The sequence below is a fragment of the Hemiscyllium ocellatum genome, chromosome 7, assembly GCF_020745735.1.
Source record: "Hemiscyllium ocellatum isolate sHemOce1 chromosome 7, sHemOce1.pat.X.cur, whole genome shotgun sequence".
NCBI lineage: Eukaryota > Metazoa > Chordata > Chondrichthyes > Orectolobiformes > Hemiscylliidae > Hemiscyllium > Hemiscyllium ocellatum.
Genome location: NC_083407.1, coordinates 93,202,613 through 93,216,287, shown reverse-complemented (window position 1 = coordinate 93,216,287; position 13,675 = coordinate 93,202,613). Strand labels below are relative to the sequence as shown.

At 38.1% G+C, this 13,675-nt stretch overlaps 1 protein-coding gene across 2 annotated transcripts in view; it reads left to right on the top strand.

Annotated features, from left to right (window-relative positions):
• Positions 1-13,675, top strand: part of vps8 (VPS8 subunit of CORVET complex) — a 543,230-nt gene that overhangs the window by 44,052 nt on the left and 485,503 nt on the right. Inside the window, exons 14-15 of one of the 2 annotated variants that reach the window (XM_060827507.1) lie at positions 7,344-7,514; positions 9,405-9,437. In XM_060827507.1, the coding sequence (XP_060683490.1) occupies positions 7,344-7,514; positions 9,405-9,437 (204 nt within the window). The remainder of the gene's footprint in view (positions 1-7,343; positions 7,515-9,404; positions 9,438-13,675) is intronic. The other variant, XM_060827508.1, reaches the window with a different exon arrangement.

Below are 13,675 nucleotides of genomic sequence, written 5' to 3'. Positions count from 1 at the left end.
GTATTGCAACAATATTCAAAACTTGATTTTCAACCCTTTTTCAGTTATATCAGGTCTACCTGCATTCCACTTAGTAATTGCTAAAAAAAAGGCAAGTATGTGTTCTCTTACGATATGTATCAGAGAAACAATGGTCCAATGCTGACTCCTGGGCAACTCTACTATAAACCTTCTTTCAGGCCGAAAAATACTTGTTAGCCATTGCTGTCTGTTTCTTATTCCTCAGCCAACTTTATATCCACAGTGCTACTGTCCCTTTTATTCCATGACCTATACCTTACCTCATATATTTGTGTGGCACTGTATTAAATGCCTTTTGGAAGTCCATGTACATCACGTCAAAGGCCTTTCTCCTCATCAACCATCTCAAAAAACACTCCAGCATTTTTCCTTAATAAATAAATTTACCCATGTTTTCCCATGTGGCATTTAATTACTCCTGGAAATCTTTCTACCACCAAAGGTAAAGTGCATTTGATAGACTGATCTTTACACACTTCTTTGAACAAGAGGATAGTGTTTGCAATTGTCCAATCCTCCATCTCGTCCTCAAATCCAGGGAAGATTGGAAGATAAAACAAAGCCCCGTTGATGTGGGTGATCTGAAATTAAAATAGAAAATACCAGAGAAAGTCAACAGGTATGCCAGCATCTGTGGAAACGAACAGAGTTAATGTGTTGAACTCTGATGATTGGGAGATAATTGTCAAGTGCCTCAGAATTTCCATTCTCACTTCCTCCAAAACCATTAGATGCAGCTCATCTGATCCTGGTACCTTATCAAATTTAAGTATATATCTAATAATACCTCCTTATCAATTTTAAGCTCTTCTAGTGACAGAGTTTCCTTCTCTGTTATCATGTTCTGGACACCATCTGCCTCAAGATAAAGATTGCTGTGAAGTATTTAACACCTCAGTCATGCCTCTTACCTCCTGGTATATATGGAGTTTTCTCTCCCTAAGCAGCCCTTCAGTTATTGATGTGCTTAGAAAAGACTTTGGGCTTTAGTTTTATGTTAGTTGTCAGTTTTTGTTTCGTAATTCCTGTTTGAACCTCACATTTGCTTTTTGATTTCCTTTTTGAACTTTATTCAGCTTGGTTCTCAACTGTATTTATTACCAATTGCAAACACAGTTTTTTTTTCTTCAAATTAGTTTCTCTCGCTTTTGTCAGCCGGGGAGCTCTGGATTTTTCATTTTACCTTCCCCTTTGGGAGAATATACTTTGATGGTGCTCAAACTGTCTCATCCTTGCAGGTAGATTATTGTGCAGCTTTTGTTTCTCTCACTGACCTTTAGTTCCAATCTATCTGGTGCACCTCTGTTCTCTCCCTGTTGCAGTCAGCTTTGTGCTAATTAATTATTCTTGCTCTGTATTGACCAATATTATTTTCCACCATCATTATAAACCTTATACATACTCACTGTCCTCCAGATGTTGCCCCTCTGTTATTTGATCTGTTTGGCCCATCTCAATTTTAAGAACCAGATCCAGCAGTGCCTTCTTTCTTGTTTGACTGGATATATATTGCTGTAGGAAATTCTCCTAAACACAATACCCTTGTTGCCACTTACACTACCACTGTTTCAGTCGATATACAGTTAATTCAAATCTTCTATTATCACTGCAGGTGGTTCTGGGATAACGCGCGTTTCAACAACGGATTTAACTATAACTTCGCTGAAGAATTAGGGAATGGTATTTTGGAGAACACTTACCTCTGTGGGCAATCGCACGATTCCAGTGGGGATCAGTTTGCAGACTTGGATGCGCGCACCAAAATCTCCACACTGTTCTGCGCATGCGCTGATATTCATGTCATTCTGTGCATGCACCAGTGTCTGCGCATGCGCGATGTTAGTATTGGGTTTTGTGCTGTACTGCGTGTGCGATGATGTCAACTGCTGACACAGCAGCTTTCTGTGAGAGGGACTGTGCAGAGAACAGCTTTCTTAGAATTTTAAAAATGTATTGTGTTAAATTTACTATTGCTTCATTAACAAGTATGACTTCAACCTTCATTCAGACTGTGCTATACTTTGCGTCAGACTTTTGGATGATTTTTGAGTGATCGTGAGTGATATTTTTTGTTGGTCTGCCCGTTTTTTCCCTAGGCTCCGTTATTTCTATTAAGCAAGGTTTCACTGGAACACAACTACAGCGTTGTAGCAGAACTACCTATACTCTAAGATATTTAAACATCATGGTAATACCCTTGCAGATTTCTTCCTCCATATCTTTGCCACTAGCTGGTCGTCTACATATTACACCGAGCAGTGTATTTGCACCTTTCTTGTTCCTTGGCTTGTGCCAAATCAGTTCTGTCCTTGAACGCTCTGAAGCATCCTCTTTATTCAATGCAGCAAAGCTCTCCTTAACCAAGAATACCAATCCCTGCTCCTTTTGACTTTCCTAGATTCTCTGAACCATTTGTAATTAAGAATATTTGACACTCAAATGTTACCCAGATCTCTGTTATCACAGCATTCTCTTCTTGGCTGAACTGAAGATATGTACATATGGTTCATTTAGTATCTTACCTATGCCTCTGGCTCAATAAAAAGATTTCCTTTTTAGACTTTAATGGCACCATTCTTCCTTCAACTATCCTTTTTATTGTCTTTATGAAAACATCTGTGCTCTCCTTTTTGTTACCCACTAATCTGTTTTAATTTTTTCTTTGCTCCTCTTTTCTTATATCTTCATACCACCAATGTTCAGTTTGGTTTTGTATTGCGTTATAAACTTAATAATTGTATAACCATCCTTTTTTTAATCTAATTTTAATTTCAGTGCCTTTAATCAGCCCTACCTTTACCTGTTGTGAGAATGTGCCTACTCTGCACACAAACTGTCAACTTTTTACTGTTTTGTTTATAAAGCTTTGATTCCAGTCCACTGAGGCAAGGACCCTTTATAGTTCACCGAATCTAGCCCCCTGGTTCAGTGAAGCATTTTTAATTACACCTTGTCTTTTTCATATTTACCAAATTGTATGGTCAGTGTGCCCCTCACCTCCCCTGCTTGATTACATTTTCTTGGAAATGCCCTACTTAGTTCATTTCATTCTCCAGAATTAGGTCCAATGCATCATCTTTCCTGATTGGGCTAATTCTTCTACAGGATACTTTATACTATAAACCACAGCTTGTAAGACAACCCCATTTTCATGGTCTCAAACTTTTTCTTAACTATTGCTTGTAATATAAGTTGATTCCCATTTCAGCCACAACATGCTGTATTCACATTAGTAGTCAGCCTATTTATTTTTTTCATCTCACATGCAAGTTTTAATTACTGGCAACCTTATCACTGGGCACATGTGATCAAGAAAGGACGATGGGCTGCCTTGTCAGAATATGTGGGAGTTTAAGGTGCATACTCCCAGATGCTGTGACATTTGAAAATGGCAACTTCCCTCATATTGGCTTTTATGTTCTGTTTGAGTGGACCCCAGCTTTTGGGGAGGAGTTTTTTTTGAGAGTTCACTTGTTGATTTAAAAGCTGACTTCTCCAGCAGTTCTTGCATCTGTGTAATTTGTCTGTCAATTTGTTTCTCTATCTCTGTCCCAGCATTTAGTGACATATGCAATCAGTAGTGAAATAGTTCCTATATGGTTCCTGAATTCTAATTGGATAGAGTCTGTGTTTAGCCTCTCAACTATAATCATTCCTCTTCAGTGTTATAATTCATGGGTGTAGGAATTCTGTCTTTGATTTAAGATAGAAACATAGCAATCACCTAGAACTGTCGAAGTGCTGTCAGTGCTCCTGGTATGCATTATTAACTATCAGGAACAGGAATGCATATAAGCAATAACTGGTATGTTTCTGTCATCCTTACTGTTTGAAATAATTTCACTATATTTTTCAGTTAATTACATACAGAATCAATAAAGGGGGCAGCAAGCTTTGACATTCTTACTCTATACATTTGTTGTTAATTGATTAATTTGGTTTTATAAAGGTACAGCAGTGAATTATCACCTCTCTGAATTTGATTATATATATTTCTACAGCTAGCCACCAGATGGAGTCTTTACCCATTGTATGAGTATCCGCGGGATCAGTTGTTGGTTTTGGACAAGACAGATCTTCAAGTGAAACCTGGCTTGCTTTTATTTGATAGATTATACGCTTTGCTTTTGCAGCTTGATTCTCATAGCTGTTAGTTGTTAAATGTATTCATCTGAGCTTGTGCAGATTTTATAACCAAAACAAACACGAGTTTACATAAAAGAAAGATAAATCTATACATGTTCCAATTTTGAAAGGTATTAACATAATCAGCAAAAAAGAAAATGTCATTCCTTTTCCTAATACTATCCTTTATAGTCGCTCAATCCCAGCAAAGTATCATTTCTACCTTAGTACTTTAATTTTATAACTGACACAGCTGCTAACCTCTCTCTGATATTATTTATATATGCCAGCTGTGATTTTCTGTAAATGCCTGTCCCTGAGATATGTGAACAAACACCAAATACTTCATGGATTTTCTTGTTTGAACTTTAACAAAAGCATTGTTCGCTCAAAGTGCTAAATCACTCTTAAGACATCTTTGCAGCTCTGAAGGCCTGGACGGCTAAAAACTAAACTGCCATTCTGCTGGTAAGAAACTTCTTCTCAACTGAAACCTGATTGTGTCCCCTCGCCTGTCTTTCTGAATGTCATAAAAGTTTAAGGAAATTGAATTTAAACTCTGTTCAAAAATGATTTCCTGCCCTTTGTTTATTTAAAAACAAAACTGACACCTTTGTAGAACTGAAAACTAGAATCCAGTTTCTTTCCACTTTCAATCCAAGTTCATGGATAATAATAATGCATTTTCATTTGTTCACTTGTGCGATGTGGACTTTGTTGATTGGGCCAGAATTTATTACTTGTCCCTTGTTGCTCTTGAGAAGGTAATGGTGAGCTGCTTTCTTGAACTGCTGCAGTCCTTGTGCTGTTAAGGAGAGAATTTCAATGACAGTAAAGGAATTATAAACCTTTGCCACACAATACTGTTTGTTTCCGTCACAATGGATTACTGCAGTATAGAATAAGGTCAGCCTTCACACTGTTTAATTTGTCATAACAGAGCATACAAAATGCATTACCCCTGATAATGCTGTTGAAGATTTTTGAGTAGTTTCATAAACTGAATTTGTTTAAAAAAACTGCTATTCTCCTCTGAAATCCATAATGCAAATGTGTGCACCTTTTATTGTTGCTCCCCTTGCATCATTTTGATGTGAGTGTAGAAAGAGTGGATGATGGATTGAAATTACAGACTGAAGGTCAAGTCTCTTCCACCTCATCACTTAAGCTTAATTTGCAGTGACCTGACATAGAAAGTCTCTTATTCCTTCTTAATTTTTAATACATTAATTCTATTTTCAAAGCAGTTGCTTTTAGACTGTTTCTTTTAAAAGTTAAAAATCGCACAACAGTAGGTTATAGTCCAGCAGGTTTATTGGGAAATACTAGCTTTCAGAACACTGCTCCTTCATCAGGTAATTTGTGAAGGAGCAGCGCTCTGAAAGCTAGTGCTTCCAAATAAACCTGTTGGACTATAACCTGGTGTTGTGTGATTTTTAACTTTGTCCACCTCAGTCCAACACTGGCATCTCCACACCATGGCTACCATTTAAAAAAAAATGCAATGTATTTTCTGACGTTTGCAGGTACACCAGCTCTTACATTCATATCATCTCATTCTCAGAAAGTTCAGATGGTGGTAATGTACTGAGGTTGTGTAATTGCTTTTAAAATCTTGAATGTATCATTCCCTTCATCAATCTAATTCTGTATTTGTTTGATGATGCTGCTGTGAAGTACTTCAGTATGCTCAGTACAACCAGCACCTAGTATTTATGGAGGACCTTTTGGCATCGTTAGGTAAGCCAGGGACCTTCACAGGACTTTACAAACAAAGTTTTACGCAAAGTAATATGTAATAAGAAATAAATTTAAAGGCCATTTTAGCGGGTAGATGGTTTTCAGAAGAAACCAAGGATTAGATCCCCAAACAGTTGAAGGTTTGGGTATCAATTATGGAGAAATTAAAATTGGGATTCTCAAGAGCCCTTACTTCAATGTATTTAGAAATGTACAGATTAGGGGTCTGAAAGAGATTGTAGAGATAGAGGTGAGGCTGTGCTTGAAATTTCTGTTGGTTTGAATGAGTTGGGGTGAACAGCACAACTGAGCGAAAATCCTGGTGTCCTATTTACATTTCACAATTAGACACATCAGAATATATTTTTACATCAATTCAACAGTTTCCCTTAAAATAAATGGCTCAATATCTATGTTAAACAAGTACGGATTACAGCTTATTACAAGCATGGTGAACCAAAGTACTTTAAAACAGTGCAGAGGTTGGAATTGTGTTATATTGAGATTGTGTTTTATTTTAAAATCAGTCATGCACTTTTCCTCCTCCATCGGGATTGTTTTTGCTGTGTTGACTGTTTTGGTGACTGGGTGTGAAACTTGTGCTGATGTGAGTCGTGTAATACCAGTGGTAGTGAGTGAGAGGAATGCTCCATTATATCTGTTGATCAGTAGCAATTGCCTGCTGGTGCTTGATTGGGCCCTGCTTAAATACTAAATGGGTAAGACTCCTCTTCTACCATTGCTTTATGTAAAAGGAATTAGTATATTTCTTAATCTAAAACTTCTTGCCAGTTTCTGCCTTCAATCCCTGGATGGCATTTGTTATCCCTGCTGATGAAGCCATGAGTCTTTATGTTGAACTTGAGATTAATGTTAACTTGCTTCGATATTGCATTTTCCTCCTGCCATCCTTAATAGGCCCTTAAAATGTATTCTGCTGTAGTGCGGTTCTCGCAAGTATATTGTTAGCGACTTCTTATATTAGAAGTATTTCTTGTGTTAACCGGTGCTATCAATTATTTATTTAACAATGGCAGGGTATCACATGTGTTGTTTGTAGATCCATGCTTGCAATTTCCCTTGCAAACTTTGAGGTTTCCACTCAAGCTGCTTTATTATGTGAGTTTAAAAATTCTTCCAGACAGAGAGGAAGAGGGTCATTATACCCCACTAGAAACTCAGGGTGAGGCAGTGTACCTGCATCAAAAAAAGAATCGCATGGGAAGAAATCCAAGGGTAGACTTTCTGTCCCCATCTCAGCAGTAGTTAGCACAAAGTACAGCAAACTCCATCAAAGGAGTAGTGCTCGGTAATACTTTTGGATGGTAAGACAAGGTTATTGGATGACCATAGAAAATAATGTTTTGTCTTTGTTCCATCATTTGGGTGGAATTCACATTTTGCATGAACAATTAGGGGAGAATGTATTGTTAACTTTCCCCTTTCTCTGCTCACAGTGGATTAATTCTCGTACATTGGCTCTACTGGATAGTGCAGAGAAGCTCCATGTGGTGGACCGTCATAGTCAAGAAGAGCTGGAGATCGTAGACATTGCTGAAGTTCAATTGGTTTACAACAGTAGCCACTTCAAATCCTTAGCCACTGGTGGAAATGTTAGCCAAGCTTTGGTAAGAGTTCAGAAAATGCCACTGACACTTAAGCTACTATTTGAATTAATTGTTTCCTTTCTGTTGCTACGTGTTGTGACATAAACGTAAAGTGAAATGGATTATAAATGATCACTTGGGCTTTTCTTTGGAACTTCTCGTGTTCTTTTACAAGACGCTGTTTTCCCAAGTTGGGACAGAGCAGTATTTTGGTAATCAATACTAGCTCAGTTGCATGGATCTTTGATGCAACGCGATGCCAACAATGCGTGTTCAGTTCCCATTCTGGCTGAGGTTACAATGAACATCCCTCGTTTTCGAACACACTCCTTAATCTGACCCTCCGATTAAACCATCACCAGTTGTCTCTCTGATGAGAGAGAAGTCCACTGGGTCTGTGGTGATTTTAATTACTTTTACTTTATTGCACATTGGGTAATGCGCTGCACTTTCGTGAGGGAAGTTCAGTAACTGTATTTACTCGCAAGGAATAAGGGATGTTTTCACGATTAGTTTATACTCACTGGTCTTAGAAAATAGCTGAAAATGTGTTGCTGGTTACAGCACAGTGGGTTAGGCAGCATCCTAGGAACAGGAAATTCGACATTTTGGGCCAGAGCCCTTCATTCATTCCTGATGAAGGGCTCTGGCCCAAAATGTCGAATTTCCTGTTCCTAGGATGCTGCCTAACCTGCTGTGCTTTAACCAGCAACACATTTTCAGCTCTGATCTCCAGCATCTGCAGACCTCACTTTTTACTCGAAGGTCTTAGAAAATAGCCTTGAATGGTTCGATGTTTGAAACATCTACTTATACAGTAAAAATGACTTTTAGTGAATTTGTGTCAACAGTTGAAAATCATCCCTTGCATTCATGCATGGGACTGAATGCATGTAATTGCTGAGAGAATTAGTCTTGGCCTGGTAGTTGGGGTTAATTTTCCATTGTGATCAAATGGGGGTTTTAAGTCGTGTTTTCCTGCACACAAGGAAGTTTCTGGGACTCTCCATGTGAACTAACTTTATTCTGCATCGAAAAGGGGAAATTTAAAAACATGATACATGGAGGACAATATATTTTCAAGATAATAAATTAAAAGGGTAGTTGTCTTAGGTAAGTAAACTTCACGTTGCAGATCAGAACTGAGTTACCTGCAAGTTACAACCATGTACTTTGACCTTTGCTTTTACCAGAAATCTGTTTGTGGAGAGATGTCAGGTTAGTTGTCTGTTTTGAAAGTATTTTCTTTGTAGATTCTAGCTCATACCCATCAGATATAGAGAGGAGTCCAGAAATAAATAGGTAGTTCATTAGGTGAATAGGGGACTATTGTTCATACCTTTTTAGTTAATCATTGGAAATATTTTGATCATGGAAAAAGCAGCCAGAGGAAGTGGTGGAGGCTGGTACAGTTACAACAATTAAAATGCATCTGGATGATCTGGGGGGTTTATGGGTCAAATGCTGGCAAATGAGAGTAGATTAATTTCGGATATCTGGTCAGCATGGACAAGTTGGACTAAAGAGTCTGTTTCTGTGCTGCACAGCTCTCTGACTCTATCTGATCATGAGTAGAGATGGTTTGATTATCTGTCATTTTATATTGATGTCAAAGTGAAAGAAAACACATTATTGTAGAGTAGCTTTGTGATGTCTGATTCTCTACACTTCTAGAACCATGGGGTTAACAGGGTGGTTCTTTGCACAATTTACTTTGTGATATAGAATCTTGGTTTAAAGTCACTGAAAAGACCTGTAAGAGGGCAAGACTGATTGTTCAAATTTTTATTGTGTAAGACAGGTATCGTCTTGCTAATTTCTTGCTGTATCTTCATCTGTGTTTGAAATGATCTTACCAACAGTTTTTGATTACAATTAAAAACTTGGTATTGTGGCATTACTGTCTTTCAGGATAAAACGGATGGGCATTTCACACAGTCACTGGTATGTCACATCATAAATAAGATGAATTTGTTACTGCTGTGATATGATCATCCACCTATGATTTAGATAGAAGTTGTAGACCCAATCAATTCATTGGTATCAGCTACATTTGATTATTTGTACGCTAATGTATTTACATTATCAGTGCAATTATTTGTGGAAAATGTACATATGAAAAGGTTTTAGATCATAGGAGACTTGTTTACTTACAGAATCTGCTTTTCTGCAGAAATAAAAAGCCTGAGGATTATGTTGGACATAATACCATTGGTGGAAAGCCTATATTTAACTTAGGATGATAGTCCCTCGAAGAACCATGTTTTTCTAGAATCAGATTTGTGGTAAAACAGTAAATGAGCATGTGACCAAGTTGCCTGGGAGATAACCAACAGAAGAAAAAAAGTTGATTACAGGATGAGTAAGTACCTGAGGGTAACTCTGTGACCAAGCTGGCTGTAGAAGAGAAAACATTTTTCTCAAACAAAAGTTCAGTTATAACTTTGTGTCAGTTAAAAATAAATAAAACGCTTGCTAACTGAAGGACTCGTGATAATGAGTTGAACTTCTAGAATATCTCAAGTTGTGATAAAAGGAAAAAAGAAAGTGTTTTAGAAAAAACATTAGATCCAAGAAAGTTCTGATCTGGGGTGGCTAAGATGTGAGAGGTACCCAAGTTGAATGACAGTTTGTCAGAAATTTGAATGGAAAGTCATACTGCTTGTAAAACAACATCCAAGAAATCTCAACCCTTACTCAAATTTTTGAAGCATTACTCAGACCAAGCAATTAATCTTGCAAATTTAGCTGAGAATCTGACTTAAGTTTGAGGTTGTTAAGTCCTATGTGTCTGGAAGTAGAACAAAGGAGGTTGGATTGGAGTATAAGTAATTGTATTCATACTGGTTTGAATATCATAACTGTAAATAACTACTTGTGGCACATTTATTTTATTCAAATTCTTTGTTTGTGTAGTAAAATTATTTTGTTTAAATTATGAACCTTATAACTTCATTCTTTTGGGAATTATCTGAGTTTTCAGATTCTTAAAGAAAAAATGTTATGAACGCGACTGAGATCGTAACAGAATAGTGACCTGAATTGGAGCTATGTTGTCTAATTGATGCTCCATGTCATACTGTTCATGCGAGAACAACACAAAACTGACTTATATTTAGATTATCCAATGCTTCAAGTACCATTTAAAGACTATTTCACAGGAGGAGATCTGGTATTTTGTGCATCGACAGGACCTCCATTTCCTGAACTGTCCCCTGAGGAATTTTATAGGAGGACAGAGGAGAAGGAAAAGATTATTTAACTGTAAGAGCAAGCACGAGACAATAAGTGAGAACTGACACTTGTATGGCTTTTGTGCTCACGACATGTTGCAGTTTTATCATAATTATCCATTGATAATTTAAACCGACCAAGGTATGTAAGCGCAACAAATAGTGGGTCAGTTGGATATTGAAAATGTTAGACTTGTCAGTGTTGTTGTATCTAAGCCACACACGTCAGGCAGCAAAATGTTTGGAATATTGGAACAGTGTTGATTTCTCCATATCTTTATATTCTATTCATGGAATCAGTCTTTTTGTGGCAAGAGCAGAGTTTAACCTCTGTCTAGCAATGAAGAATGGCACCATTCCTCTATTCTCGAGTAATTCAGTTGAATGTTTTCTGTTGATTCTGGATGCTCATTATCCCTGCAGCTAAAGAATTTACAATGTTCTAGTCATTTGTAAAGAGAGCACACCAAGTGTGCTGTAGGATATTGATTGAACTCAAACTGGAGACTGGTTTGCATCTGTCTTAAAAACAAGATTTTAAAAGACATTTGTATTCTGTGAAGATTGACAGTGTCTCAGCTTTAATGTGGAAGTGATGGAGCTCTATTAAATGAGTACAGTGCAAACAGATTTTAATAGGGGTAGAATAAATAGTTTAAAATAATTAAATGGTGAAACATTATTTAATGTCACTGTGAAGGAGCAATATTTTCTAATAGCTAATGGAGATCAGTATTAATACAAAGTGATGGGATCATAGAATCTCTACAGTGTGGAAGTAGGCCTTTTGGCCCATTGACCCCTCATTGACCCTCCAAAGAGCATCCCACCCAGACTCGTCACCCTTCTCTGTCCCTGAAACCCTGCATTTCCCATGGCTAATACACTTAGTCTTACATCCTTGGCCACCATGGCCAATCTACCTAACCTGCACATTTTTGGACTGTAGGAGGAAACTGACTCAGGTTGGGAGAGAATGTGCAAATTCTCACAGACTGTCGGTAGAGGGTGGAATCAAACCCTGGGTCCTTAGTGCTGTGAGTCAATGCTAACTATTGAGCAACCACGCTGCCCCTGATGGTTAGGGTAATGGTTAGGGAGGGTCCTCTGCTGCAGTGGTAGCATCCCTACTCTAGACAAGGAGGTCTGTGTTGACATTCCACCTGTCAGGAGATGTGTCCAAACAGGTTGCTCAAAAGTAAATTTCATAAACTGATTGTTTCTAACTCAAGGCAAAATTATTGCAAAGTTTGCCTTTGTTTATCTTATTTAAATTCAATTCAGATATAAGTTAAGGACAATATTGATTGGCGGAAAATAATTTCATATTTTCACTGAAAAGATAAGGGTAAAATTGATCAAATTGAAGAGTAACCTTCCCTGTGGTTCTAGGTTATAATGGTGGGCTTGTGCATAGTGTCTAATTATTCAAGGCACCTACAACACAAAGTATTTGACACATTGCTATTTGATAAAGTAATACATAATTGTTTCCATTAAATCTAATCAATGGGTCCGTGTGTTATAGTTGGATATTCCACTAATGATTAACAATACTCCCTGTGTTCCTAAACTGTATTCCTACTTCACAGTTTTTTTTTCCCAGGGCATGTATGAAATGTTGCGTGCTGAGATTTGTAGGTGTGAGCTTGTTGGTACACCCAATTAAACACATCTATGAAGTTTGATGAGGAACACAAATCTGTTGGAAGCATTGCACATCATATAAATCACCAGCTCTCATGGGCCTTCATATTTTGAAGAGTAACTACTTCTGTGGTAACTCATTGCCTGTTTCTCTTGAGATCTCTGGTGCTCGATTTCTATTGTATTGTTCTTAGAGGAGTGAGGGGAATGAAATTCTGTGCACTAGTAGTGGGGAGCAGATATTGCCAATTGGACAGTGAACAGTGCTTGGTGAGACAAGGTGGCTGAATGATGAAGACAATTGACTATTAATCTGTTGTAAGTTGCCCATCTAATTAACAACAACTGCCAGCATTGTGTGGTTTTCTTTCATTGAGTTAATGCACTTAATTCCTGTGATTTTTCTCATGGGATCTCTAACTTTATAAATAGTCGTATACACAAAAGCAAGGATGTTATCCTCAAACTTTAAGCTACTGTTTATAGGCAGCTAGAGTGTTGTGTACACAGCTGGGCAAAACCATTAGGGTACTGAGGAATTCGGGTGCAGAGGACAGTTACAACAATTGAGTGAATTGTGTGAATCATAGAAAATCGGAGCAGGAATAGGCCATTCGGCTCTTTTGAGCCTGCTCCGACATTCAATATGATCATGGCTAACCATGCAACCTCAGTATCCCATTCCCTCTTTCTCTCCATATCCCTTGATCCCTTTAGCCACAAGGGCCACGGCGAACTCCCTCTTGAATATATCTAACCAAATGGCCCCAACAGCTTTGTGTGGAAAAGAATTCCACAGGTTCACAACTCTCTGAATGAAGAAACTCTTCCTCATCATGGTCCGGAATGGCTTACTCCTGATTCTTAGACTGTGATCCCTTGTTCTGGACTTCCCCAAGATTGGGAGCATTCTTTTCGCATTTAGCCTGTACAGTTCCATCAGGATTTTACATGTTACTAGGAGACCCCCTAAATTCTTTCTAAATTCCAGCCACTACAAACAAGCCCAGTCGATCCAGCGTTTCTTCATATGTCAGTCCTGCCATCCTGGGAATCAGAGCTGAAAATGTTTTGCTGGAAAAGCGCAGCAGGTCAGGCAGCATCCAAGGAACAGGAGAATGTTCTTTGAAGAAGGGCTTATGCCCGAAACGTCGATTCTTCTGTTCCTTGGATGCTGCCTGACCTGCTGCGCTTTTCCACCAACACATTTTCCGCTCTAATCTCCAGCATCTGCAGTCCTCACTTTCTCCATCCCGAGAATCAGTCTGGTGAACCCTCGCTGGTCTCCCTCAATAGCAAGAA